The 25,583-nt window shown below is 47.9% G+C and overlaps 1 protein-coding gene across 12 annotated transcripts in view; it reads left to right on the plus strand.

The window, feature by feature from the left end:
- Nucleotides 1–25,583, plus strand: part of otofa (otoferlin a) — a 532,520-nt gene that overhangs the window by 339,241 nt on the left and 167,696 nt on the right. For all 12 annotated transcript variants that reach the window (XM_072498930.1, XM_072498920.1, XM_072498925.1 and 9 more), the window contains exons 7-9: nt 3,952–4,078; nt 6,903–6,957; nt 25,016–25,147. In XM_072498930.1, coding sequence (XP_072355031.1) covers nt 3,952–4,078; nt 6,903–6,957; nt 25,016–25,147 — 314 coding nt within the window. The remainder of the gene's footprint in view (nt 1–3,951; nt 4,079–6,902; nt 6,958–25,015; nt 25,148–25,583) is intronic.

The raw sequence follows: 25,583 nt of genomic DNA on the forward strand, positions 1-25,583 counted from the left end.
ACATGAATCCCGCTTGAGGCCGTACTCATGCTGGTGGAACTTGGCCATTGGTTTCTGCTCGACGATTCTGCGTTGTCGCGTATCCTGAAGGCTGCCTTAGAGAACACTTACCTGAAGATCAGAGGCTGAATGCCCTTGACTGCTGAAGTGTTCCTCGACTGGAAGGGAACATTCCTGCCTGGCGATAGTCAGGCGTTGTCCGTTCATCCATTGTCGCAGGGTCTGCATGGTCTTGCCAATGTACCACGCATCAGGACATCCTTTCCTGCAGCGTATGAGGTAGACAACACGAGTCGCACGAGTATGTACCGCGTACCTGGTGACTGGTGTTCTCACGTGTAATGGTGGCACCCATGTCGATGATCTGGCACGTCTTGCAGAGGTTGCCATGAAAGAGTTCTGTGGTGTTGTGGTCGCTGTTCTCCTGTTTGCTGCAAACAATTGTCTGTTTGAGGTTACGCGGTTGTTTGAGGGCAAGTATTGGGGGCGTGGGGATGGCCTTGGCAAGATGTTTGTTTTCATTGATGACGTGTTGAAGGCTGTGAAGAAGATGTTGTAGTTTCTCCGCCCCGGGGAAGTACTGGATGAAGAAGGGTACTCTGTGTCCCGTTTTTGTCTTCTGAGGATGTCGGTGCAGTTTTTGCTGTGGCACGTTGGAACTGTCGATTGATGAGTCGAGCGCCATATCCCATTCGTACGAGGGCATCTTTCAACGTCTGTCGATGTCTGTTACATTCCTCCTCATCTGAGCAGATCCTGTATATACAGAGGGCTTGTCCATAGGGGATGTTTAGTGTGGAAGCTGGAGAAGTGGAGCATCGTGAAGTTATCCGTGTGCTTGCGGTAAAGTGAAATGCTGAGGTGACCATCCTTGATGGAGATGAGTGCGTCCAAGAATGCAACTGATTCTGGAGAGTAGACCATGGTGAGTCTGATGGTGTGATGGAACTTATTGATGTCATCATGTAGTCGTTTCAGTGATTCTTCGCCGTGGGTCCAAAGGAAAAAAATGTCATTGATGTATCTGGTATTTAACGTCGGTTGAAGGTCATGTGCAGTGAGGAGGTCTTGTTCAAACTTGTGCATGAAGATGTTGGAATATTGAGGTGCGAATTTGGTCCCCATGGCTGTTCCATGTGTCTGGATGAAGAACTTGTTGTCGAAGGTGAAGACGTTGTGATCCAAATGAAGTGGATGAGTTGTAGAATTGCGTCTGGAGATTGGCAGTTGTCAGTGTTGAGTACTGAGGCTTTTGCAGCAATGCCGTCGTCATGGAGGCTGCTGGTGTAGAGTGCCGAGACGTCCATTGTGATGAGGAATGTTCCTGGTTCAACAGGTCCATGGGTGCTGAGTTTCTGTAAGAAGTCCGTCGTATCGCAACAGAAGCTGGGCGTACCTTGTACGATGGGTTTCAAGATGCCCTTGATGTAGTCAGAGAGGTTCTCACACAGGGTCCCTTGCCTGATACGATAGGACGGCCTGGTGTGTTGGTCTTGTGTATTTTCGGGAGGCAGTAGAGATCTCCAACGCGGGGAGTATGTGGGATGAGAGCACGTTGAGTGCTCTGAATGTCTGGATCCAATGATCAGTCTGCTGAGTTGGCGGGTGGTTCTTCGGTCGGATCTGCGGGTAACTGTCTGTAGTGTTCCTGGTTGTTGAGTTGTCGGTATACTTCTTTGCAGTAGTCCGTTCTGTTCAGTATTCTGGTGGTTCCTCACCTCTGTGGCTTCCGCCAACCTTTTTACAAACAAAACTGAACTCCTTCAAAGCCCAACTATTTATACAGTTATATTTGGGCCCTCTGAATTTCTTCAGCCTGTACGCTGCTCAACGTTCCTCAGTCTACATGCCTTGAGTAACTTTGTTTTACATTCAATTCAATGGATCATACAATATAAAAGGGAAAGGGTAGCCATTTCCGTTTGGCAAAAAAGATATGCCAATGTGTATGCATTGTAAGGCAAAGTCTTTCTGACTATACCTAAAAACACCATGAAAAGATCACAGGTGGGATTCTCTGGCCCCCAGGTGCATGTTTCTGGGTGGCAGAAGACACTCCATTCACTGGTAGCAGGATTCTCTGTTCCCGCCACTATCAATGGAATTTCCCATTGAAGACACCCCGCCCTGCCAGGAAACTCGTGGGCAGGGGTGCTCTGCCAGCGGGATCAGAGAACTATGCCGCCAGTGAACGATCGGGGAATTCCGTCCCGCATATTACTTGACTGAGCAGTTGTGACTGCTGACTAATTTAATTCAATTCGAGTATTCAGTCCCACTTTGATCATTTCCTGTTAAATTAATGCATCCATCATTTGCCTAAGCCCCATGAAATAGATTTTAACTATTCTAGCTAATGTCACCCGAGAACTAAATCCTATTCATCATCGGTGCTAACAATGAGAGTGGTCCCATTCTACCCGTCCCTCGCCCCCTCCCCCATTAGTCTGAGCAAAATAATCACTTCCATTCTCTATTAGGCCAGAATTTTAACCTGCCCCTGCAGGTTACAAGGCGGGGGAGGGTCATAAAATTGCTCCGGGATCCTGCCCGTCATGACCCAGACGCGATTTCACAGTAGGGTGAACAAGGCCGCAGATGGGAAGCCTGCCCATGGCCCGTATTATGTGGTCACATAATATTCACTCAGAGACTTTCCCCCACCCAACCTCAAATTGAAGGTGGCGGGCAGCAGTTGGATCAGGGTGCTGAATAGAAGAAGTTAACAATCTTGATCTCGGGACACTGCAGCCCTGCGCTTGGACAGCTGTTTCCCAAACTGATTGGCCGACAGCTCTCCAAGATGAGACTTCTGTCCAAGGGAGGACAGATGTCCTGCCTGCTGCCAGTCAAGGCTCAATTGAGTATGAAATGGCAGCAGGCCTGTCAGTGTGTTTCCTGCCAATGCTCAAGATGGCAGGCACTGGGCACTTGCCACCCTGAAAATTCAGACCCTCGTGTAAGTTATCTCACCTTCTCACCCAAAATCACACATTGTCAGAGACATTAATGATCTTCCTCCTCGGCATGCTGCAGGTCTGAATAATTGCTGTAAATCTTAAGTATAATTTTCATCTCCTCCCCAACTATAAAAACAAATGCAAATGTTAAGAATGGGCGACCTCCATTTTGAATATCTGGCTTATTTCTACAGTATTACTTTCCAATCCTCCAATGGGCCATTTCACTCTGCACTGGACGATCCATCCCTGCGGGTCCATTCTACTCTGGATACTGCTGTCACACTCTGGTGCTGTATACATACTTCCCACAACCATTGATATGCTCCACTTGTCCTTCAGAACTCCGAAATGAGCTCTCATTGGACTGTCCCTTGAAACTATAGCTGGTGCTCCTGATCTTTTAAAATCCTCGCCATTCTACAACCATGCCTCCAATCAAGTCCCTTATTCGTACTAATTTTGTGGATCATGCCTTCAACAATCCCTAGCTCCCTGAAACTGAAAGCTCTGCTCCCTCATTAGAAGGGTACTTACTTCCCGCACTCCCCCCGCCCCCCACCCCTGTCAATGGACGTTTTGCATTTTGCTGCGCCCCACCGCAGCGAGGCTGGAAAATCCCAGCCTCCTGGGGCGAGTTTAATTCGTATCCACAGTAGCAACTTTACCCAATTCAATGTTGTGGCATATAGTGAAATGCTTATCAAAGCTGAAGGAGAAATAGCACAACCTGAGCAACAAGGTTTAGATATTGGAATTTAATCACTCATCTGGCCCTCGCCTGAAGTCACTGGATCATCATCCTCAAACAACAGTGAGCACTGTAAGCTTTATCATTAATTTGACAGCAAATTCTGGCAATATATTTGATTGCTGGTTTTTGAAAGAAAATGTGATTTGGGAGAATACTTCTGATTGGAAAATAATTATAGGGATAAGTGTGGAGCTTTGATTCCATTAGATTAAACAGAAATTGCTTTGACTCTTCCAGATGAACCTGCTGTTCTGGAAACTGAAGACCTGGACAGAAAAGCTATGCGGTTTGGTAAGGGCTTGGACCCAGACACCATCTCACTGGCGTCTGTCACTGCAGTCACCACCAATGTCTCAAACAAGAGGTAATTGAGCTACATACTGTTATGGGCCAGGGTTTAGAGAACACCAAAGTGTATCATGGAGTTCACCTGACCCACAACTTTTAATAGATTGTGGTTATGGGGAGCACAAGGGCCCACTTTACAGGTGTGATGCAACAGAGATCTAAAGTACTTTTAAAACAAAACCATGTTTATTTATGAATCCAGTTAACACTTTATAAACCCACAGTAAACATCTTCACAACTATCAACACCAATAATCCCCACATTTACAATATTCTATAAGTAACCCTTCATAACTTTCCGAACAACATCCAGAAGACGAAAAGACGCTTTTTACAGAAATCCAGCAGGTTTAAATTCTCAACAGAAACAGGTATTCCTTTGAAATCCTCAAATGATCTGGAGACAGTCTTTAGATTGCAGAGAGAGATCAATGCACCTTCTTCTGTGACTGCAGCTTCTTCAACTCTGAAAACGAAACGAAAACACACAGACACACACCAGCTTTTTTGCTCAAAGCGAAAGTAAAAGCAGAGTCACAGCTCAGCTCCACCCACACACTGACATCACTGCAGCTACTTGATAAACACCCATTTCTGAAAGGTACATCCACTACATCTATTTGATAAACATCCTTTTCTTAAAGGTACTCTAACATGACAATACTTTTTTGTGTCAGATTAAAGATTAATTTAGAGTTGTTCTATTCCAATAATCATTCACACATACTGCTTCTGTTAAAATAAGAAATGTGAAATGTTCCATAAAGCCACAATGCCAGCAGAATCTCACAAACAGTACAATGCAGCTACAATCTTCAATCTCTCGATAAGTTGCCGACCGCATGCAAAGTCGAGAAAACCCCAAATCCAATCCGAGCACCTGGAAAGCATTCCAGGCAGTCAGTGCTCACTTCAAGTAGATGCTGCCTGGGAGCATAGTTGCCAAGTTTGGCCTGTTCCATTCAAATTGCAGTATTTCTTTATCCCAACTGCTAGAGCCTCATTGCCACATAACTGTTGTTGTACCCTGTCTACAAAAGAGCTACATCTTTTGGTTTTCCAATCACTTTTCAAATTCTGGAGAGAGAAACAACCTTATACATCCATCTATACAGCAGGCCAAGGCAACCATGCAGGCAAAGGATTCTGAATGTGGGTTCTCAACAGGCAGAGCTCCGTTGAATTTGCTGACCATGTACAAGGCCTGGTTGCATCCACGGTGCAAAACTAAAACGGAATGGACACACACACAATTGCAGCTTCAAGCTTTGCTACCTGACTGCCTCTAGCCTGAAGAGTTTCCGGCAGTTTCAGACCCAGTCCCAGTTTATTGTGTTTCCTCTCATCTGCAACCATAGGAGATTGAGGCAGGAGGCAGGGAATATTGACACCTTGTTTGCTTCCATTCCTCTCAAGAGGCACTTGGAGGAAGCCCAAGGTATCTCAGGGCAATGTAAAGGAGGCAGGTTCTGAACATCATAGGTCTCTATTCATTTTTCTGCTGACATTTATGCTCAGAGAATAGGTGCATGATCCCAAGAGCAAAGAAAAATCAGCCCCCATGATTCCACAATGAGTCAATATTTAAATATTGCTGTTCTCTCTGGCCAGAGCAAAAACATTTTCAGGATAGGGGCAGTTTGGTCATTAACTGTGAACGTAACTGCTGCATTGAGAACTTACGTCACTCGCGTTCTTAGAAGCAACAATGAGACATGTGCCACAGCGTCCAATCTATAGTGCAGATTTACATCATACAAATCCCAGGCCTCTTTTTCATCTGGGGAGCTGACTTCATCAATTTCCTCCTATAAAACAGACACCAGCGCAAGAGAATCTTATTTCCCAAAGTAAAGTACATTGTTATGGCCATACAAGCCTCGTTCCTCAGTGCCTACACCTTCACAATCAGAAATTATTTCCGGCCTCTGAATATGTAGTTGATCTATAAGCCGAGCTACAAAATCTTATCGGTTAATTATTTGATCCAGCAGTTACCATAATTATTCATTTTATACCAACCCATGGATAGCTGCTGAGGAGCATGGTTCCTTATCTCATTAAAGTTCCAAAATTCAAGACCTGAAGAGGAGCTTACGGCTATTTTAAGTTTTGGTGAGCAGGATACTCACCAAAACACAAATTCAGATGCCTTAAGCTAATCAAGTAGAATATTAAACGATGCAATACAGCCTTTTTGAATAGAGGGCTTATATTTGCTACTTTCCAGTAGATCCTTTCCAAAGTTTAGCAATTTTTAGAAAATTAGGACCAAAGCATTGACTACCTCATTAACCACCTCTTTTCAGACCCTAGGATGAATCCATCAGGGCCTGGAGATTTATCAGCCCACAGCTCTATCAGCTTGCCCAGTACCATTTCCCTAGTGATTTTAAGTTCAGCAAGTTCCTCTCTCCCTTCCAACTCCTGATTTACCACTATTACCGGAATGGTTTTTGTATCTTCTATAGTGAAGACGGAAGCAAAATATTTGTTAATTTTGTCTGCCGTTTCCTTATTATATACTACTAACTCCCCAGTGTCATTTTCTAGAGGACCAACGAGCACTTTACTTACTCTTGTTTTTGTTAAATACCTCTAGGAACTCTTGGTATCTGTTTTTACATTCCTAGCTAGCTTCCTCTCACACTGTAATTTCTACTAACATACCATAAAAGGAAAATACAGTGCAGAAGAAGATATTGTTGATCCCAGTTGAACTTGTAGCGAACCATGATGAATTTAGCGAACCATGATGAATTTTACTGGAAAGCACACCAACGTACCTCATCATGCGTCATCTCATTATGACCATTCAATTATTTTGCACTTATTCACAGGTCAAAGCCTGATATCAAAATGGAACCCAGTGCAGGCAGACCTCAGGATTACCAAGTAAGTTACAAAGGATTTCTTTACAATGTCAAAACATTGAACTGGTTGTGACTGGTTGTGAAGTATATGAAGAGAAATCCCTTTCACTTAAACTAGAGAAAAAACATAATTTAAATCTTCCTATCATAAATGAACTGGCTGTAACAAAAAAAAATCTGAATCCAGCCAAATCTAATATTTGGAACTTGTTCTGAAACACGTTCTCTCTGTTCTCAAGCAGATTATTAGAGAATTGTGTGTTATTGAACCTGTTCCAGTTATTGTCAAAACTGTCAGTCATGCCTAAATATCATTTATTACCTAAGCAATGATCTATGACCTGCACTTAATTGTTTTTAATTTGTTGTATAACATTCTACTTACATTGTTCAGAATAAATTCACACTTTTTCCAGAAGGTAAAGTTGACCTGGGATGTAGGTCTCCTGCTGAAAGGCCAGTTATAGTGGAACAAGATAAGTAACTCATCCCTTTCACTAAAACCCAATCTCAAACTTGCTTAAAACCTCAGTCTACTACTGAATTGATGAAACTCTTGCAATCACTCTATTAACTGAATAGGTATGTGGTCTTTTTCTCAAACCTCTGACAACTTGGTTGGGAAATCTATGCCCTCATCATTGTCTTCTATTCATCCCTCAGGTCTGAGGGTAATGGATTTCACCACATGTCAACTGCCAATCCTGTGCATTTACCAAATGAGAGTGATTATTAAATTATAGTTTTAGTTGTCATTTTCTGACGATCATTTTTCCTCATGTGGTTACATGGATTTTCACAGCTTTATTTAGTTGTGGGACTGAGGAAGTGTTGAATGTCATTAATCGTAAGTAACAGGGGGTACAGCAACAATAACGCAAGATCGACATTTTTAGTTCTCTTCATCCTTGGAAGAAAACATTCTGATATCCTGCAGCACTGCTTCTGTTAGTCCAGCCAATAGCTGGTACAAGTTATCATTCTTGAAGCTGACGGGCAGCACGGTGGCGCAGTGGATTAACTCTGCTGCCTCACGGCGCTGAGGTCCCAGGTTCGATCCCGGCTCTGGGTCACTGTCCGTGTGGAGTTTGCACATTCTCCCCGTGTTTGCGTGGGTCTCGCCTCCACAGCCCAAAGATGTGCAAGGTTAGGTGGATTGGCCACGCTAAATTGCCTATTAATTGGAAAAAATGAATTGGGTACTCTAAATTTATTTTAAATATAAAAATAAAAAAATAAAATTCTTGAAGCTGACAGGGGCAAGTTTGCAGATGATAAAATAGAGAAAGCTGTGGAAGAAAAGGTTACTGATAAATGTAAAATACTGCACATTGGGTAAAATACTCCTCAATATAAATACCAACTAAATGATACAATACTGGTAAATTGAGACCCACAAGGTTTCTGAGGAGCAATGATTTACAAATGCAGTGAGGCAAACAATAATAAAATGTTATGAGACATAACGTGAATGATGAAAGAGTTTTCTTTTCACTTCTCAAGGTGTGGGTATCGTCAGCAAGGCAACACTCATTTCTCCATCTGTAATTGCATTAAAGAGATATGACTCTCCTCTTAAGCTGGTTATGCTTTCAGTGAAATGCTGAGAGTACATTTGGACACCCATGTGTATTTCTGTTTGCTAAGCTACAAAGGAGGTGTACAAACAAAAATGAAGAGAAAATAAAAGAGACTAATACCAAGTGGGATGCAGGGAGGTGGGGTGGGTGTGTGGGGAAATGGGGGCGGGGGGGGGGGGGTGCTGCAGGGATGGTTGCTGAGCATTCAGGAAAGGGTATAAAACCGCCCAGAGGAAGGTATTAAATGTATTCAAATGTTTATGTCCCAAAAAGTGTCTAATACATATCCAGACCACAATGAAACTCATGCTTCTGGCACCTCTTAATGATTTGTGTTGGAGTGCCCTGCATGAGATAAGGTATTTGAGGAGGAACCTAATTAAATTACATAAAATATCAAATCGCCTAGTTTTGATGGTTTTGATTTGCAGTAAGACAGACTAGGCACCCCAGAGATCACAAGAATATGCTAATCTAAAGGAAATAAAATCAGATACCATTAAAAAAAAGTTCCCTTTGTGCAAGTGATAACAGGTGGATGCTTGACCTGGGAGTTTGCACATTCTCCCGTGTCTGCGAGGGTTTCAACCCCACAACCCAACCATATGTTGGTTAGGTGGATTGGCCACGCTAAATTGTCCCTTAATTGGAAAGAAAAATAATTGGCTACTCTAAATGTTTAGAAAACAAACCCGTCTAGTTCACAGGGAAGGAAACGTGCAGTCCTTACCTGGTCTGGCATACATGCAACGCCAGATGCACAGAAATGTTACATGGGGGGACTTCCGGTGGCGGCGATGAGTGAGTGAGCCGCACATTCGGTGGCTCTCACTCCAGCGGCATTTGAGGACCTGGTTCCCAGGTTTTGCGGGACTGTGGAGCGCTGGAAAGACGGCCACGGAGGTGCTGAGGAACGGGCAGAGCTGCATGGAACCGTGGGAGAGCAGAAAGCAGCGAAAACGGGAGAGGAAGGGACAAAAGCAAGGTGCAGGGGAAGCTGACCCGGGAGCAAAGATGGCGGACCTACGGATCTCGGACCCAGCGATCCAGCAGGCGTTGGAAAACATGCTGCAGATGATTAAAAAGCAGTTTTGAATCGTTGAAGCGGGATAACTTGGGCCCACTTCAGAAGGCAGTGGATTAATTGAACCAGAGATTGGATGCCCAGGACGAAAAAGTTAAGGAGCTGGGGGAGGCAGTGGAGGAGCAGGCAGACGCGCAGACAATGGCTGCGCTAGAAGTCGATGGGTTGAAGGAGAGACAGAGAAGACTGCTGGACAGAGTAGAGGAGCTGGAAAATAGAGCCCGTAGACAAAATCTGAGGATCATCGGCCTCCCGGAGGGGGCGGAGGGAGCTGATGCCACAGCGTTCGTGGCGGACCTGTTGATGCAGCTGATGGGGGCTGATCCCTTTCCCCGACCGCCGGAGCTGGAGGGGGCACACAGAGTACAGGCGAGACAGGTGCGTCCGGGGCCCCCCCCACCCTCCGATGGTGATTAGGTTCCACAGGTTTGTGGAGAAGGAGCGGGTGTTGCAGTGGGCTAAGAGCAGCACGTGGAATAACAGTGTCCTTCGCATTTACCAGGACCTAAGCCAGGAGGTGGCCAGGCGGCGAGCAGCCTTTAAACAAGTTAAGGAGGTGTTGTTCAAAAAGCACGTGAAGTTTGGTCTGCTCTTCCCAGTTTGTCTTTGGGTCACGCATTAGGGCCAACACCACTACTTCTCCGAGCCCGAAGAAGCGATGGACTTCACAAGGGATCAGGGGCTGGTCCCGATAAAGGGACACACGGACACAAGCTACGGTCCGAGAGTTATCGTTTGGGGGGATGCCTACTGTGCCTGGACTGACGGTCGACTGTTTATTGTTTTAAAGGTGCCATGTGTTATATTTTTGGGCAGCTTTTGCCTACGGGGAGTATGGGGGGGGAGGGGATCCCCTCTCATATGCTCTTTTTTTTTTTCTTTTCTCTTTTTTCTGCTGTTGTTGGTACCTTTCGTCGTGTTCTCCGGGTGTGCTGGAGCCTTCATTGTAACTTAAAGTGGCCGGTAAGCAATGGGGATTAAAGATGTTGGTTGGGGGGGGGGGGTTTATGTCTATGGTTTTTATGTTTGTTTCGGTGGGTGATATACGGGTACTGTGTTACTGTGTTGCTATTTTATTAATGCTCAGAAAGGGACGTGGGCTAACACTTTTCTGTGCACACAGCTGGAACTATATTGTACCTGGAGCAGCCTCGCGGTGCTGTTTGATGTTTCCATCTTGTTTGATCTTTCCCATCTTAGTGAGACTGCTCCAGTGGGTCGGAGTGGGGCATGGTGTGCTGGGGAGTGGGGAGATGAGGTCGGGGAAACAATGGGAGTGAGACAAGTGGGCGCCGGAGGGATGAGTCACCGGGCTAGCAGATTGGCTAGTCAAGGGAGTCAGGTGGGGGGGGGGTGGAGAATACAGCCAGTGAATGGCAGGGGTGGGGTTATCGGGGGATGTTGCTAGGGGGTGAAGGGGGGGGAGGGGGGAAGTTATTCTGCTGACGTGGGAGGGGTCTGAAGTAGGTAATGGAGAGGAGGTCGGGGGTGGAGGCGGCCAAGAGGCGAGCCAAGAGCGTCGCGGTACATGGGCCGGGTGCAGGCCCAAGAAAGGTTATGGCTGACCGGCGTGGGGGGGGGGGGGGGGGGGGGATGTGCCCCTCAACCAGGCTGATCACCTGGAATGTCAGGGGACTAAAAGGGCACGTGTGTTCGCGCACTTGCGGGCTCTAAAGGCGGACGTAATTATGTTGCAGGAGACGCATCTGAAAGTGTCTGACAGACTAGGCTAAGGAAGGGCTGGATCAGCCAGGTCTTCCACTCAGACTTGGATTCTAAGTCCAGGGGGGTAGCAATTATGATCAATAAGCGGGTTCAATTTGAGGCGAAGGGCGTAATCGCAGATGGCGGGGGCAGATTCCTTATGGTAATGGGCAAGCTGGAGGGGAGGAGAATGGTGCTGGTGAACATATATGGTCCGAACTGGGACAAGGCTGACTTTATTAAAAGAGTGCTGGGAAAGATCCCAGACCTAGACTCACGCAAGTTGATGATCGGGGGGGACTTTAATACGGTCCTCGACCCTGGGCTAGACCAGTCATGTCCCAGAACGGGTAGGCTCCCAGCAATGGCAAGGGAGCTGAAAGAGTTCATGGAGCAAATGGGGGCTGTGGGCCCATGGAGAGCCAGACAGCCGACAGGAAGGGGCTACTCGTTTTATTCGCATGTTCATAAAGTATATTCTAGGATTGACTTTTTTTATCGTGAGCAGGGACTGTGTAGGGGAGGTAAAGAATACGGAATACTCGGCAATCATTATTTCGGACCATGCCCCACATTGGGTGGACCTGCGGGTCGGGGGGGTGAATTACCAACGCCCGCAATGGAGGTTAGACGTAGGATTGCTGTCGGAGGAGGGGATATGTGAGAGACTTCGGAAGTGTATGCAAAATTACTTGCAGGTGAACGATACGGGGGAGGTTTCAGCAGCATCCCTGTGAGAGGCGCTGAAGGCAGCAGTGAGGGGGGGGGAGCTGATCTCAATTCGGGCTCACAGGGTCAGGGCGGACAGGGCAGAAATGGACAGATTGGTTAGGGAAATTCACCGGATAGACGAGGAGCATGCGGGGTCCCCGGGGGAGGACCTACTCAGGGAGAGACGGAGACTGCAGGCGGAACTGGGAGTGCTATCCACGAGTAGGGCCGTGGAACAACTTAGGAAGGCGAGGGGAGTGTTGTATGAACATGGGGAGAAGGCCAGCAGATTGCTAGCGCAGCAACTCAGGAAGTGGGAGGCAGCCAGGGAAATAAGTAGAGTGGTGGATGGGAAGGGGAGCAGAGTGGAGGACCCGTCAGGACTGAATAAGGTATTTCGGGACTTTTATAGTAAGCTTTATACTTCAGAACCCTCGGAGGAGGTGAAACGGTTCCTGGACGGACTAACCTTCCCAAAAGTAGGCGGGGGACTAGTGGACGGGCTGGGGACCCCGATTAGAGTGGAGGAGGTACTGGGGGGTGATGCACGATCAATGACCACTAAAGCGAGGTTGTAGTCCAACTGAAGGCTTTAATACGCTAGATGTTTCCCCCAGCAGCTCAGGTACAGAAAGAAGGCTGCTGGGGCAGCACGGGCTCTTATACCCCGCCTTGCAGGGCGGAGCTATCATACAGCTTGACCAATAGGAAACATACAATATCTACCAATGGTGTTCCAGCATTACCAGGTACAGTAATACCTCTACACAGACTACCACATTCACCCCCTGTTAAAAAAGAGTCTGGCGGGGGTGGTGGCTTGATATTACAACATGCTAACATGGTAGAAATTATAGTTATGGAGGTACCGTAATACCTCCGTGCAGCGTTTTGTAACTATTTACAGGGAAAACGGTTGACCTGGGAAGGGAGCGTCTGCGGGGTGCGTCGGTGGGTGGGGGGTCTAGACGGGGCCGGCGGAAGGACTGATCCTCCTGTAAGGTGCACCGGTGGGAGGGAGGGTGGGACTGGTGGCTGGGGTGTATGTTCCCTATTGGTCAAGCTGTATGGTAGCTCCGCCCTGCAAGGCAGGGTATAAGAGCCCGTGCCGCCCCAGCAGCCTTCTTTCTGTACCTGAGCTGCTGAGGGAAACATCGAGCTTATTAAAGCCTTCAGTTGGACTACAACCTCGCTTTAGTGGTCATTGATCGTGCATCAATTTAATAAGCTAGATTTAAAAGGATGGAGCTCCGAATCAAGCCGGAGTGTCTGCAACTCAGCCCCCATGCGGCGAACTCAACGGCAACCTTCAAGCACTGGCTGGCGTGTTTTAAAGGATATCTCAGAACGGCCGAAAACACACCCACGGGAGAACAGAAATTGCAAGTCCTGCACTCGAGGGTTAGCCCAGAAATTTACACCCTCATTGAGGACGCGGACGACTTTGATGCAGCTTTAGAGCTGCAAAACGGACATTATATTCACCCGGTAAACCAGGTCTACGCCCGACATCTGCTAGCAACAAGGCGACAAATCCCTGGGGAATCGCTGGAAGAATTCTATTGTGTGCTCCTGGTGTTGGGGAGAAACTGCAGCTGCGCGCATGTTTCGGCGAGCGACCACACAGAACTCTTGATCCGGGACACTTTCGTGGCAGGTATGCTGTCCTCCCAAATCCACCAGCAATTGCTGGAAAAAGACACCTTAGGCCTCAAGGAGGCATGGGCCCTTGCAGGCTCCCTGAATGTGGCCTCCCGAAACGCCCGCGCTTACGTTCCCGACCGCGCGGCAGCCCCCTGGGCAGTTTGGAACCCCTCCGCAGCCGACCCCAAGACATTTCCCATCCCCCCACAAACCTGTGCTGCAATGCGGCCTGGCAACCCCAGGGTGCCCCGCAGCTACTTTTGCGGGCAGGCCAAACACCCCCGGCAGCGCTGCCCGGCCCGCGCATCCATCTGCAAGGATGAGATAAAAAGGGTCACTTCGTGGTGGTATGCCAGGCCCGTGCGGTCTCCGGTGGCGAATGCGGACCACCACCACAAACCTCTCCACAGTCCCCGTGCGGTCAGCGGGCACCACCATCTTCCTCCTCCTGGGCCACGTGCGGCCCCCGGGCACCGCCATCTTGTCCCGCGGACGCCACGTTCGATGGATGGGCACCCTGGGGGTGCACATTTTGTGCACCCCCAGCCATGTGCGACCAATGGGAGCCGCCATCTTGGATGGACTCCCAGGACCCCAGCTCGGCTGACCGCTCACCGCCCGAAGAGAACACTCAACTGCTGCGATTCGCCTCGGTGACCCTGGACCAGTCCTGGCCGATTTCGGAGAATCCCGCTGAGTGTATTTGGACTTCCAAAGGTTATTCAGTAAGGTGCCGGATGAAAGGTTACTCCACAAGATAAGAGCTCATGATGTTGATGGTAATATATTAGCATGGGTAGAAGATTGGCTAACTCACAGGAAATGTAGAATCTGGATAAATGTTCATTTACAGGTTGGTAAACTGTAAGTAGCCACAGGGGTCAGTGTTGGGGCCTCAACTATGTGCAATCCATACTAATACATACATATAGATCAAAGGAGCAGGAGGAGGCCTTTTGGCCCTTCGAGCCATTCATCACGATCATGGCTGATCATCCAACTCAATAGCCTAATCCTGCTTTCTCTCCATAGCCTTTTATCCCATTCTTTCCAAGTGCTATATCTAGCCGCCTCTTGAATATATTCACAGTTATAGCATCAACTACTTCCTGTGGTAATGAATTCCATAGGCTCACCGTTCTTTGGGTGAAGAAATGTCTCCTTATCTCTGTCCAAAATGGTTTCCCTGAATCCTCAGACTGTGACCCCTGATTCTGGACACACCCATCATTGGTAACATCTTCCCTGCATCTACCCTGTCTAGTCCTGTTAGAATTTATAAGTCTCTATGAGATCCCCCCCTCATTCTTCTGAACCCCAGCGAGAACAATCCTAACCTCGTAAATCTCTCCTCATATGACAGTCCCGCCATCCCCAGAATCAATCTGGTAAACCTTTGCTGCACTCCCTCGAGAGCAAGAACATCCTTCCTCAGAGAAGGAGACCAAAACTGCACACAATACTCCAGGTGTGGCCTCACCAAGGCCCTGTACAATTGTAGCAACACATCCCTGCTTCTATACTCGAAACCTATCGCCATGAAGGCCAACATACCATTGACCTTCAATTGCTGCCTGCTGGACCTGCATGCTTACCTTCAGCAAATGGTGCTCAAGGACACCCAGGTCCCACTGCACATTCCCCTCTCCCAATTTACAACCATTCGGGTTGTAATCTGCCTTCCTGTTTTTGCTTCCAAAGTGAATAACCCCACACTCATCCAAATTATACTGCATCTGCCATTGATTTGCCCACTCACCCAACCTGTCCAGATCATGCTGTAGGATCCCTGCATCCTCGTCACAATTCACCCTCCCAGCTAACTTGATATCATCCACAAACTTTGAGATGTTACATTTTGTTCCCTCATACAAATCATTTATATATAATGTGAATAGCTGGGGTCCCAGCACCGATACCTGTGGTACCCCACTAGTTACTGCCTGCCAATTTGAAAAGGACCCATTAATCCCTACTCTGCGGGACTTTGTCAAACGCCTTCTGAAAGTCCAAATATACCACATCGACTGGATCCCCCTTGTCAGCTATACTGGTTACATCTTCAAAGAATTCCAACAGATTTGTCAAACATGATTTTCCCTTCAAAAATCCATGCTGACTCTGACTGATCCTGCTTTCTAAATGTTCCGCTATAAAGTCCTTCATAATGGATTCAAGCATTTTCCCCACTACCAATGTTAGGCTTACTGGTCTATAATTCCTTGCTTTCTCTCTACCTCCCTTTTTGGATATCGGAGTGACGTGAGCTACCCTCCAATCTGCAGGGACAGTTCCAGAGTCTATAGAATCCCGGAAGATGACCACCAATGCATCCACTATTTCCAGAGCCACCTCCTTCAGCACTTTGGGATGCAGATTCTCAGGTACTGGGGATTTATCCGCCTTCAATCCCATCAATTTTCCCAGCACTATTTCTCTACTAATGTCGATCTCCCTCAGTCCTTCCCTCTCACTAAACCTTTCATACTCCAACATTTCTGGTATCTGATTTGTGTCCTCTTTTGTGAAGACAGAACCAAAGTATGTATTCAATGCTCAATTTGTCCCTTATTATGCATTCCCCTGTTTCTGTCTGTAGGGGGCCTACATTACTCTTATCAATCTTTTTCTCTTCACATATCTAGATCTCTTAGTACCAGTCTTTATGTTTCCTGCAAGCTTCCTTTCGTGCTGTACTTTCCCCTTCTTAATCAATCCCTTCGTCCTTCTTTGCTGAATTCTAAACTGCTCCCAATCCTCAGACCTATTATTTTTCTTGGCCAATCTGTATGCTTCTTCCTTGTATCAGATACATTGGGCGTGATTCTCTGAGCACCGCGGTGCAGAGAATCGGCGCGGCGTCGGTCGCTGGCCGCTCTACGAGGCCAGGCCGCCAGTTCTCCGGCCCGGATAGACCGAGCGACCACGTGGAAACAGCAGAGTCCCGCTGGCGCCGTTCACCCCTGGTCGCTGCTGGCGGGAACTCTGCGCAAAGGGTCGGGGGGGCGTCCTGTGGGGCGGGGAAAAGCGCTCCTTCACTGGGGGGGGCGTCCGATGGGGTCTGGCCCGCGATCGGGGCTCACCGATCTGCGGGCCGGCCTCTCCCCCCCAGGCCTACTTTGTTCCGCTTCCGGCCCCAGAACCCCCACACCATGTTGCGTCGGGGCCGGAGCGTTGAAGAAGTCCCCCGCGCATGCACGGCTTGGCGCGGCTCAACTGCGCATGCGCGGGTTGGCACCGTGCCCATTTGCCGCCAGGAAGGGAGACTGGAGCGGTGGGAACCACTCCAGCGCCGTGCTGGCCCCCTGTGGGGGACAGAATTGGTCATCCCCGCGCCGTCGTGAAACGCGACGGCATTCACGACGGCGTGAACACTTAGTCTTCATTTTGGAGAATCGCCCCCTATATCTAATTTACTTTGTAAGCCACGGGTTGGCCCTCTTGCCCCCTTTGCTTTTGTGCCAGACAGGAATGAACAGTTGCTGTAGTTCCTCCATGCATTCCTTGAATGTTTGCCATTGTCTATCCACTGTCATCCCTTTAAGTACCTCTCCCCAATCTATCAAGGCCAACTCACGCCTCACATCTTCATAGTTCCCTTTATTAAGATTCAGCACCCTAGTCTCCCAATCAACTACTTAACTCTCCACCTTGACTTAGATGAAGGGACTGAGCACTTTCAACCAAATTTGCTGATGACACAAAGAAAGGTATAAGGGGCATCGCGGTGGCGCAGTGGTTAGCACTGCTGCCTCACAGCGCCAGGGACCCAGGTTTGGGTCCGACCTTGGGTTACTGTCGGTGTGGAGTTTGTATGTTCTCCCCGTGTCTGTTCTAGTTTCCTCCCACAGTCCAAAGATGTGCAGTTTAGGTGAATTTACCAAGCTAAATTGCCCCTGCAATGTCCAAGGATTGTGTGGGGTCACCGGGATAAGGTGGGGGATTGGGCCTAGGTAGTGTGGTCTTTTGAAGGGTCGGTGCAGACTTGATTGGTCGAATGGCCTCCTTCTCCATTGTGGGAATTCTATGATTCTATGATGAAGTAGGAAAGCAAGTTGTGAAGAGGATATAAAGAGCTAGCAAAGGGATGGAGATCTGTTTAGTGAGAGGGCAAAAAATTGGCAAATGGATTATAATGTTGGAAAATGTGAAGTCATCCAGTTTGGTAGGAAGAATAGAAAAGCTGAATATTATTTAACTGGAGAGAGACTGTAGAATGCAATGGTACAGAGGAAACTTGGCCCTCATGAATGATAAAAAGCTAACATCGGGAATGGAGTATAGAACATAGAACATAGAACGGTACAGCGCAGTACAGGCCCTTCGGCCCACGATGTTGCACCGAAACAAAAGCCATCTAACCTACACTATGCCATTATCATCCATATGCTTATCCAATAAACTTTTAAATGCCCTCAATGTTGGCGAGTTCACTACTGTTGCAGGTAGGGCATTCCACGGCCTCACCACTCTTTGCGTAAAGAACCTACCTCTGACCTCTGTCCTATATCTATTACCCCTCAGTTTAAAGCTATGTCCCCTCGTGCTAGCCATTTCCATCCGCGGGAGAAGGCTCTCACTGTCCACCCTATCTAACCCCCTGATCATTTTGTATGCCTCTATTAAGTCTCCTCTTAACCTTCTTCTCTCCAACGAAAACAACCTCAAGTCCATCAGCCTTTCCTCATAAGATTTTCCCTCCATACGAGGCAACATCCTGGTAAATCTCCTCTGCACCCGCTCCAAAGATTCCACGTCCTTCCTATAATGCGGTGACCAGAACTGTACGCAATACTCCAAATGCGGCCGTACCAGAGTTTTGTACAGCTGCAACATGACCTCATGACTCCGGAACTCAATCCCTCTACCAATAAAGGCCAACACTCCATAGGCCTTCTTCACAATCCTATCAACCTGGGTGGCAACTTTCAGGGACCTATGTACATGGACACCTAGATCCCTCTGCTCATCCACGCTTCCAAGAACTTTACCATTAGCCAAATATTCCGCATTCCTGTTATTCCTTCCAAAGTGAATCACCTCACACTTCTCTACATTAAACTCCATTTGCCACCTCTCAGCCCAGCTCTGCAGCTTATCTATGTCCCTCTGTAACCTGCTACATCCTTCCGCACTGTCGACAACACCACCGACTTTAGTGTCGTCTGCAAATTTACCCACCCACCCTTCTGCGCCCTCCTCTAGGTTGTTGATAAAAATGACAAACAGCAACGGCCCCAGAACAGATCCTTGTGGTACGCCACTTGTAACTGAACTCCATTCTGAACATTTCCCATCAACCACCACCCTCTGTCTTTCAGCTAGCCAATTTCTGATCCACATCTCTAAATCACCCTCAATCCCCAGCCTCCGTATTTTCTGCAATAGCCTACCGTGGGGAACCTTATCAAACGCTTTACTGAAATCCATATACACATCAACTGCTCTACCCTCGTCTACCTGTTCAGCCACCTTCTCAAAGAACTCGATAAGGTTTGTGAGGCATGACCTACCCTTCACAAAGCCATGCTGACTATCCCTGATCATATTATTCCTATCTAGATGATTATAAATCTTGTCTCTTATAATCCCCTCCAAGACTTTACCCACAACAGACGTGAGGCTCACCGGTCTATAGTTGCCGGGGTTGTCTCTACTCCCCTTTTTGAACAAAGGGACCACATTTGCTATCCTCCAGTCCTCTGGCACTATTCCTGTAGCCAATGATGACATAAAAATCAAAGCCAAAGGCCCAGCAATCTCTTCCCTGGCTTCCCAGAGAATCCTAGGATAAATCCCCGGGGACTTACCTATTTTCTGCCTGTCCAGAATTGCCAACACCTCTTCCCTACGCACCTCAATGCCATCTATTCTAATAGCCTGGGTCTCAGCATTCTCCTCCGCAACATTATCTTTTTCCTGAGTGAATACTGACGAAAAGTATTCATTTAGTATCTCGCCTATCTCTTCAGACTCCACACACAACTTCCCATCCCTGTCCTTGACTGGCCATACTCTTACCCTAGTCATTCTTTTATTCCTGACATACCTATAGAAAGCTTTTGGGTTTTCCTTGATCCTACCTGCCAAATACTTCTCACGTCCCCTCCTTGCTCATCTTAGCTCTCTCTTTAGATCCTTCCTCGCTACCTTGTAACTATCAATCGCCCCAACTGAAACCTCACACCTCATCTTCACATAGGCCTCCTTCTTCCTCTTAACAAGAGATTCCACTTCTTTGGTAAACCACGGTTCCCTCGCTCGACGCCTTCCTCCCTGCCTGACCGGTACGTACTTATCAAGAACACGCAGTAGCTGTTCCTTGAACAAGCTCCACTTATCCAGTGTGCCCAACACTTGCAGCCTACTTCTCCAACCTATCCCCCCCAAGTCATGTCTAATGGCATCATAATTGCCCTTCCCCCAGCTATAACTCTTCCCCTGCGGTGTATACTTATCCCTTTCCATCACTAACGTAAACGTCACCGAATTGTGGTCACTGTCCCCAAAGTGCTCTCCTACCTCCAAATCCAACACCTGGCCTGGTTCATTACCCAAAACCAAATCCAAAGTGGCCTCGCCTCTTGTTGGCCTGTCAACATATTGTGTCAGGAAACCCTCCTGCACACATTGTACAAAAAACGACCCATCTAATGTACTCGAACTATATCTTTTCCAGTCAATATTTGGAAAATTAAAGTCTCCCATAATAACTACCCTGTTACTTTCGCTCTTATCCAGAATCATCTTCGCCATCCTTTCCTCTACATCCCTAGAACTATTTGGAGGCCTATAGAAAACTCCCAACAGGGTGACCTCTCCTTTCCTGTTTCTAACCTCAGCCCATACTACCTCGGAAGAAGAGTCCCCATCTAGCATCCTCTCCGCCACCGTAATACTGCTCTTGACTAGCAGCGCCACACCTCCCCCTCTTTTGCCTCCTTCTCTGAGCTTACTAAAACACCTAAACCCCGGAACCTGCAACATCCATTCCTGTCCCTGCTCTATCCATGTCTCCGAAATGGCCACAACATCGAAGTCCCAGGTACCAACCCATGCTGCCAGTTCCCCTACCTTATTTCGTATACTCCTGGCATTGAAGTAGACACACTTCAAACCACCTACCTGAACACTGGCCCCCTCCTGCGACGTCAAATCTGTGCTCCTTACCTCTATACTCTCATTCTCCCGTACCCTAAAACTACAATCCAGGTTTCCATGCCCCTGCTGCATTAGTTTAAACCCCCCCCCCAAAGAGCACTAACAAATCTCCCCCCCAGGATATTTGTGCCCCTCAGGTTCAGATGTAGACCATCCTGTCTGAAGAGGTCCCACCTTCCCCAGAAAGAGCCCCAGTTATCCAGAAATCTGAATCCCTCCCGCCTGCACCATCCCTGTAGCCACGTGTTTAATTGCTCTCTCTCCCTATTCCTCATCTCATTATCACGTGGCACGGGCAACAACCCAGAGATAACAACTCTGTTTGTTCTCGTTCTGAGCTTCCATCCTAGCTCCCTGAAAGCCTGCCTGACATCCTTGTCCCCTTTCCTACCTATGTCGTTAGTGCCAATGTGGACCACGACTTGGGGCTGCTCCCCCTTCCCCCTTAAGGACCCGGAAAACACGATCCGAGACATCACGTACCCTTGCACCTGGGAGGCAACATACCAAACGTGAGTCTCTCTCACTCCCACAAAATCTCCTACCTGTGCCCCTGACTATCGAGTCCCCAATTACTAATGCTCTGCTCCTCTCCCCCCTTCCCTTCTGAGCAACAGGGACAGACTCCGTGCCAGAGGCCCGTACCCCATGGCTTACCCCTGGTAAGTCCCCCCCCCCACAAGTATCCAAAGCGGTATACTTGTTACTCAGGGGAACGACCGCAGGGGATCCCTGCACTGACTGCTTCTTCCCAGTCCCTCTTACAGTTACCCATCTATCTCCAATCTTTGGTGTAACTAATTCCCTGAAGCTGCTATCTATGACCCCCTCTGCCTCCCGAATGATCCGAAGTTCATCCAACTCCAGCTCCAGTTCCCTAACTCGGTCTTGGAGGAGCTGGAGATGGCTGCACTTCCTGCAGGTAAAATCAGCAGGGACACTAACGGCATCCCTCACCTCAAACATCCTGCAGGAGGAACATTGCACTCCCTTCCCTGCCATCCCTCTAACTTCCAACCAAGATCTGGCTAATCAGTAAACTTTAAAAAAAAGAAAGAATAATAATATAATATGGCACTTACCTCACACCAATGGATCTTATTATTAGGTTAGAGGAGGAGGGTGGGTGGGAGACACTACACGTGTAGTGTCTCGGGTTTCCTCTCCACCAGAATTTATTGGTTGGGGGGGGGGGCCTTCCCAGAAGTCCGCGGGTCGAAAAAAATAAAACAGAAAAGAAGTGCTTTAGTGTTTTTAAAGGAGAAACTTACCTCCCAGAAATCACTTGCGCACCGCTCCCGCCGAAATCCAATGGCCTGCTCCTGTGAAAGTAAGTGTTTTTAAAGGAGAAACTTACCTTCTATAAAAGTAGGGAAATCTTGCTACAACTGTACAGCGCACAAATGAGACCGCATCTGGAGTGTTGGTTTCTGACTTAGGGAGGGATGTGGGGCTGGATTTTATAACCCCCTGGGGGCTCATAAAATGCAGAACATAACCTTTTGTCTCCTTCACTCCCGCCTCTGACATGTCTCTCATTTTATAAGATGCGATGAAGGGCCGGGTGATCTGCCATCCCTTGGGAAAATTAAGGCCTGTAAGTGGCCAATTAATGGCTTCTTAAGTATCTCAACCAGCCAGCAGGCCCTGCCAATACTCCAGGCTCCCATGAAGTCACGCCTCCACTAGCTCTTGTCTTCAGGAACTCCCTGGGCTGGATTCTCTGTTTCTGAAGCTAAGTGCCGGTGCCAACGGAGAATCCATAGTGCCCCATGACGGGGAAATCAGCGCAAATCCCTCACTGATTCCGGTACCAGTGAGGGGCTAGCGCCGGTTACTCATGGAACATACATGGATCGCGAGGAGAACGGCTGGAGAATCGCTGGGTCCCGGGCTGTGCATGCGCAGGGCTGATAAGCTGCAGCCACAGACGTCTACGCCCCACCGGTCGCGACGGGAAACATGGCGCCAGCCATGCTGGACTGCGTACCCACCCACCCGGACTCCATAGCCCACCCCTCACCACTCCCCCCAACCTGAGCAGAAGCCCCCCCCCCCCCCCCCCACCCCCCCCCCCCCCCCCCCGCCAGCGGCATGGATCCCGGCCGAGAGTGGCGGTGCTGGACACTGTCCGCAGTCGGCATGCCAGGTTTCCAACCGCTGGGACCACACGTACCTGTGCTGTCGGGAACTCGGCCCATCATGGGCGGAGCACCTGCCCCGATTCCGGTGTGGTAAGCCATTCTCCGCCCGATCGTCGATCCAGATTCCAGCTATGGAATGTATTTCCAGCATTGGTCACCACTTGAAGGTGGCACTGCTGGGATACAGAGCTGCTGACCAACTGTTTTGCCCAAAAGCCTTCTAAGGTGAATCTTCCTCCACAGATAGACTTGTCGCCCTGAGCCAATTGATGCCCCTTTGAATGTAAAATGGCTGCAGGCAGCCAACATTTTTGTGCGCGGGCTACCAACTGATTTTTCAGCCTTGGGGGTGGGGAACACAAGGCCCGCTAAAATTCCTGTGCTTGCATTGGAAGCAGTTCAGAGGAGCTTCATCAGCTGATTACTAGGATTAAGGCATTATTTAATGAGGAAAGATTGAACAGTTTGGGTCTATGCTCACTGTACTTTAGATATTGAAACATATAAGATTCTGAAGGGGCTGGAGAGTGCAGTTGTTGAGAGGATTTTCCTTTCGTGGGGCAATCTAGAACTACAGGGTATGGATTTAAAAATTAGCTGCGGAATTCTCCGTCGGCAGGATCGCCCGCTTCGCCGGCAGCACTGCCATGCCCGTGGGTTTACCGACGGTGTGGGTTGGCCACAATTGGAAACCCCATCGGCTGCTGTGAGAACGGAGAATCCCGCTGCCAGTGGGGGTGCGCCGTGCCGGAAAACGGGCTGACAGGACGGAGAATCCCGCCTAAGGAATCTGCCAAGAGGGAGATGAAGAGGAATTTATTCTCTGGGGGTCATTAATCTTTGGAATTCTCTTCCATACAGAGCAGTACAGGTTGTGTCATTTAATATATTCAAAGCTGATTTCAACCACATTTTGAGAGTAATTGGAGACAGGCAGGAAAGTGGAGTTAAGGTCGAAATCAGACCAGCCATGATCTTACTGGGTGGCAGAGCAGGCTCAAGGGACCAAATGACCTGCTCCTGTTCCTATTTCTCATGTTCTTATGACCTCACCATCAGATAATTAAAACTTTCAAAAGCTTCTATTTCGATTTACCCATAATCAAAATATCCTATATGAATAAGGGTTTATTGAAAATCAAATCATGCTGCACTGCAATAATTGCGTTTGATGCCAAGATTCTCTGAGTCTCAGTTAGAACCAGGTGGGGAAAACTATTGGAAAGTCCAGTAATTCACTTGGGAACACATGAGAGAGAAGCTGGGGATTGAGTGCTAGAGCAAATTAAAACACAGGGGTGATTTTTATTTTACTGTTGCCCTGCTTTTAGAAGGCAACAAGATACCAGAGACACAAAAATCAGTTCTACCATGTTCTCACTTGCTTAAGGCCCTGCTCAATCTTCAGGTTGTGCGGGCATCTGATGCTCCTGCCAAGAACATATAGGCATCTCATGAGCATGTGCAGATGGGGGCATTGAAGGAGGGTGCCATTTCTGACCTCTGGTCTGTGCTGGGCATTGTAAATTCAGCGTGTCAGCGAAACCAGTTCCACCATCTATGTGAAGAACGATATGCCTCATCTCAGTGAATGTAACAACCATCACAGCTGGTCCAGGTTTGACCTGAGTGACGGGAGCAGTGGTACAATTTACTGGTTATGGCATGGGTGGGGATTCTGCCCTTTGCCCAGAATCAGGGAAAACACAACGTATCTGGGTCTTTTGCATTTTCCAGCGGTCCCTCATGTTCTTCATGTTCTTTCAGGTGAGGAATTTGGGCCCCAGAATGCTGAGTGATAATATTAATAAAGACCTCCCTAATACCAGGCAGAAGTTTTATAGTGCACGATACATGCAATAGAATGAAGAATAGTTTACAACTTGGAAACAAAACAGAAAATATTGTCTGACAACTGTACAATATCATTTTGATGTCATTTTAGACAATTACACTTAGTCCTGTATTTCTACAGCAGTTTGCCCAATGATTGCTTAAAGTCACAAATGATGCTTGAGCTGATTTTTTTTTCTACATTTCCTTCTACTCAAGGTGAGTATCACAATCATTGAAGCAAGACAGCTCGTTGGATTGAACATGGATCCAGTGGTATGTGTTGAAATTGGAGATGACAAGAAATATACAAGCATGAAGGAATCAACAAACTGCCCCTACTACAATGAGGTGAAGTATTTATGCACTTGACATCTCCCTCCTCAGTCACGCACCCTCAGAAATCATTTAGAGTAAACTAATCACTAACTACCATCTCTTCCAGGAGCTTTATTCTAACTCAATCTTTCTACTAAAGAAATAAATCCCCATTAAGTATTTGGTAGAACTAAGGCATGATATTATAATAAGAATTATAAACGATGATTAATTCCTTCTTAAAGAAAAAAGAGATCTGAAGTACAATTCTAGGGGACAGTATCCCTTTAAAAGTTTCAGTTTTTATGTTAAGATTTCACACGAAACGGACTTCCGGTTGCGGCAGGGATGAGCTAGCCGCACGTTTCGGCGGCTCCAGCTCCGACGGAACTTCGGGCTCTTTTAAGAGCCCCAACGGGGACTTTGCCGGCCGAAAAACCCGGTGCGAGGCGCGAGGGAAGGGAGTCCC

This window comes from Scyliorhinus torazame, chromosome 4 (assembly GCF_047496885.1).
Source record: "Scyliorhinus torazame isolate Kashiwa2021f chromosome 4, sScyTor2.1, whole genome shotgun sequence".
NCBI classification, from domain to species: domain Eukaryota; kingdom Metazoa; phylum Chordata; class Chondrichthyes; order Carcharhiniformes; family Scyliorhinidae; genus Scyliorhinus; species Scyliorhinus torazame.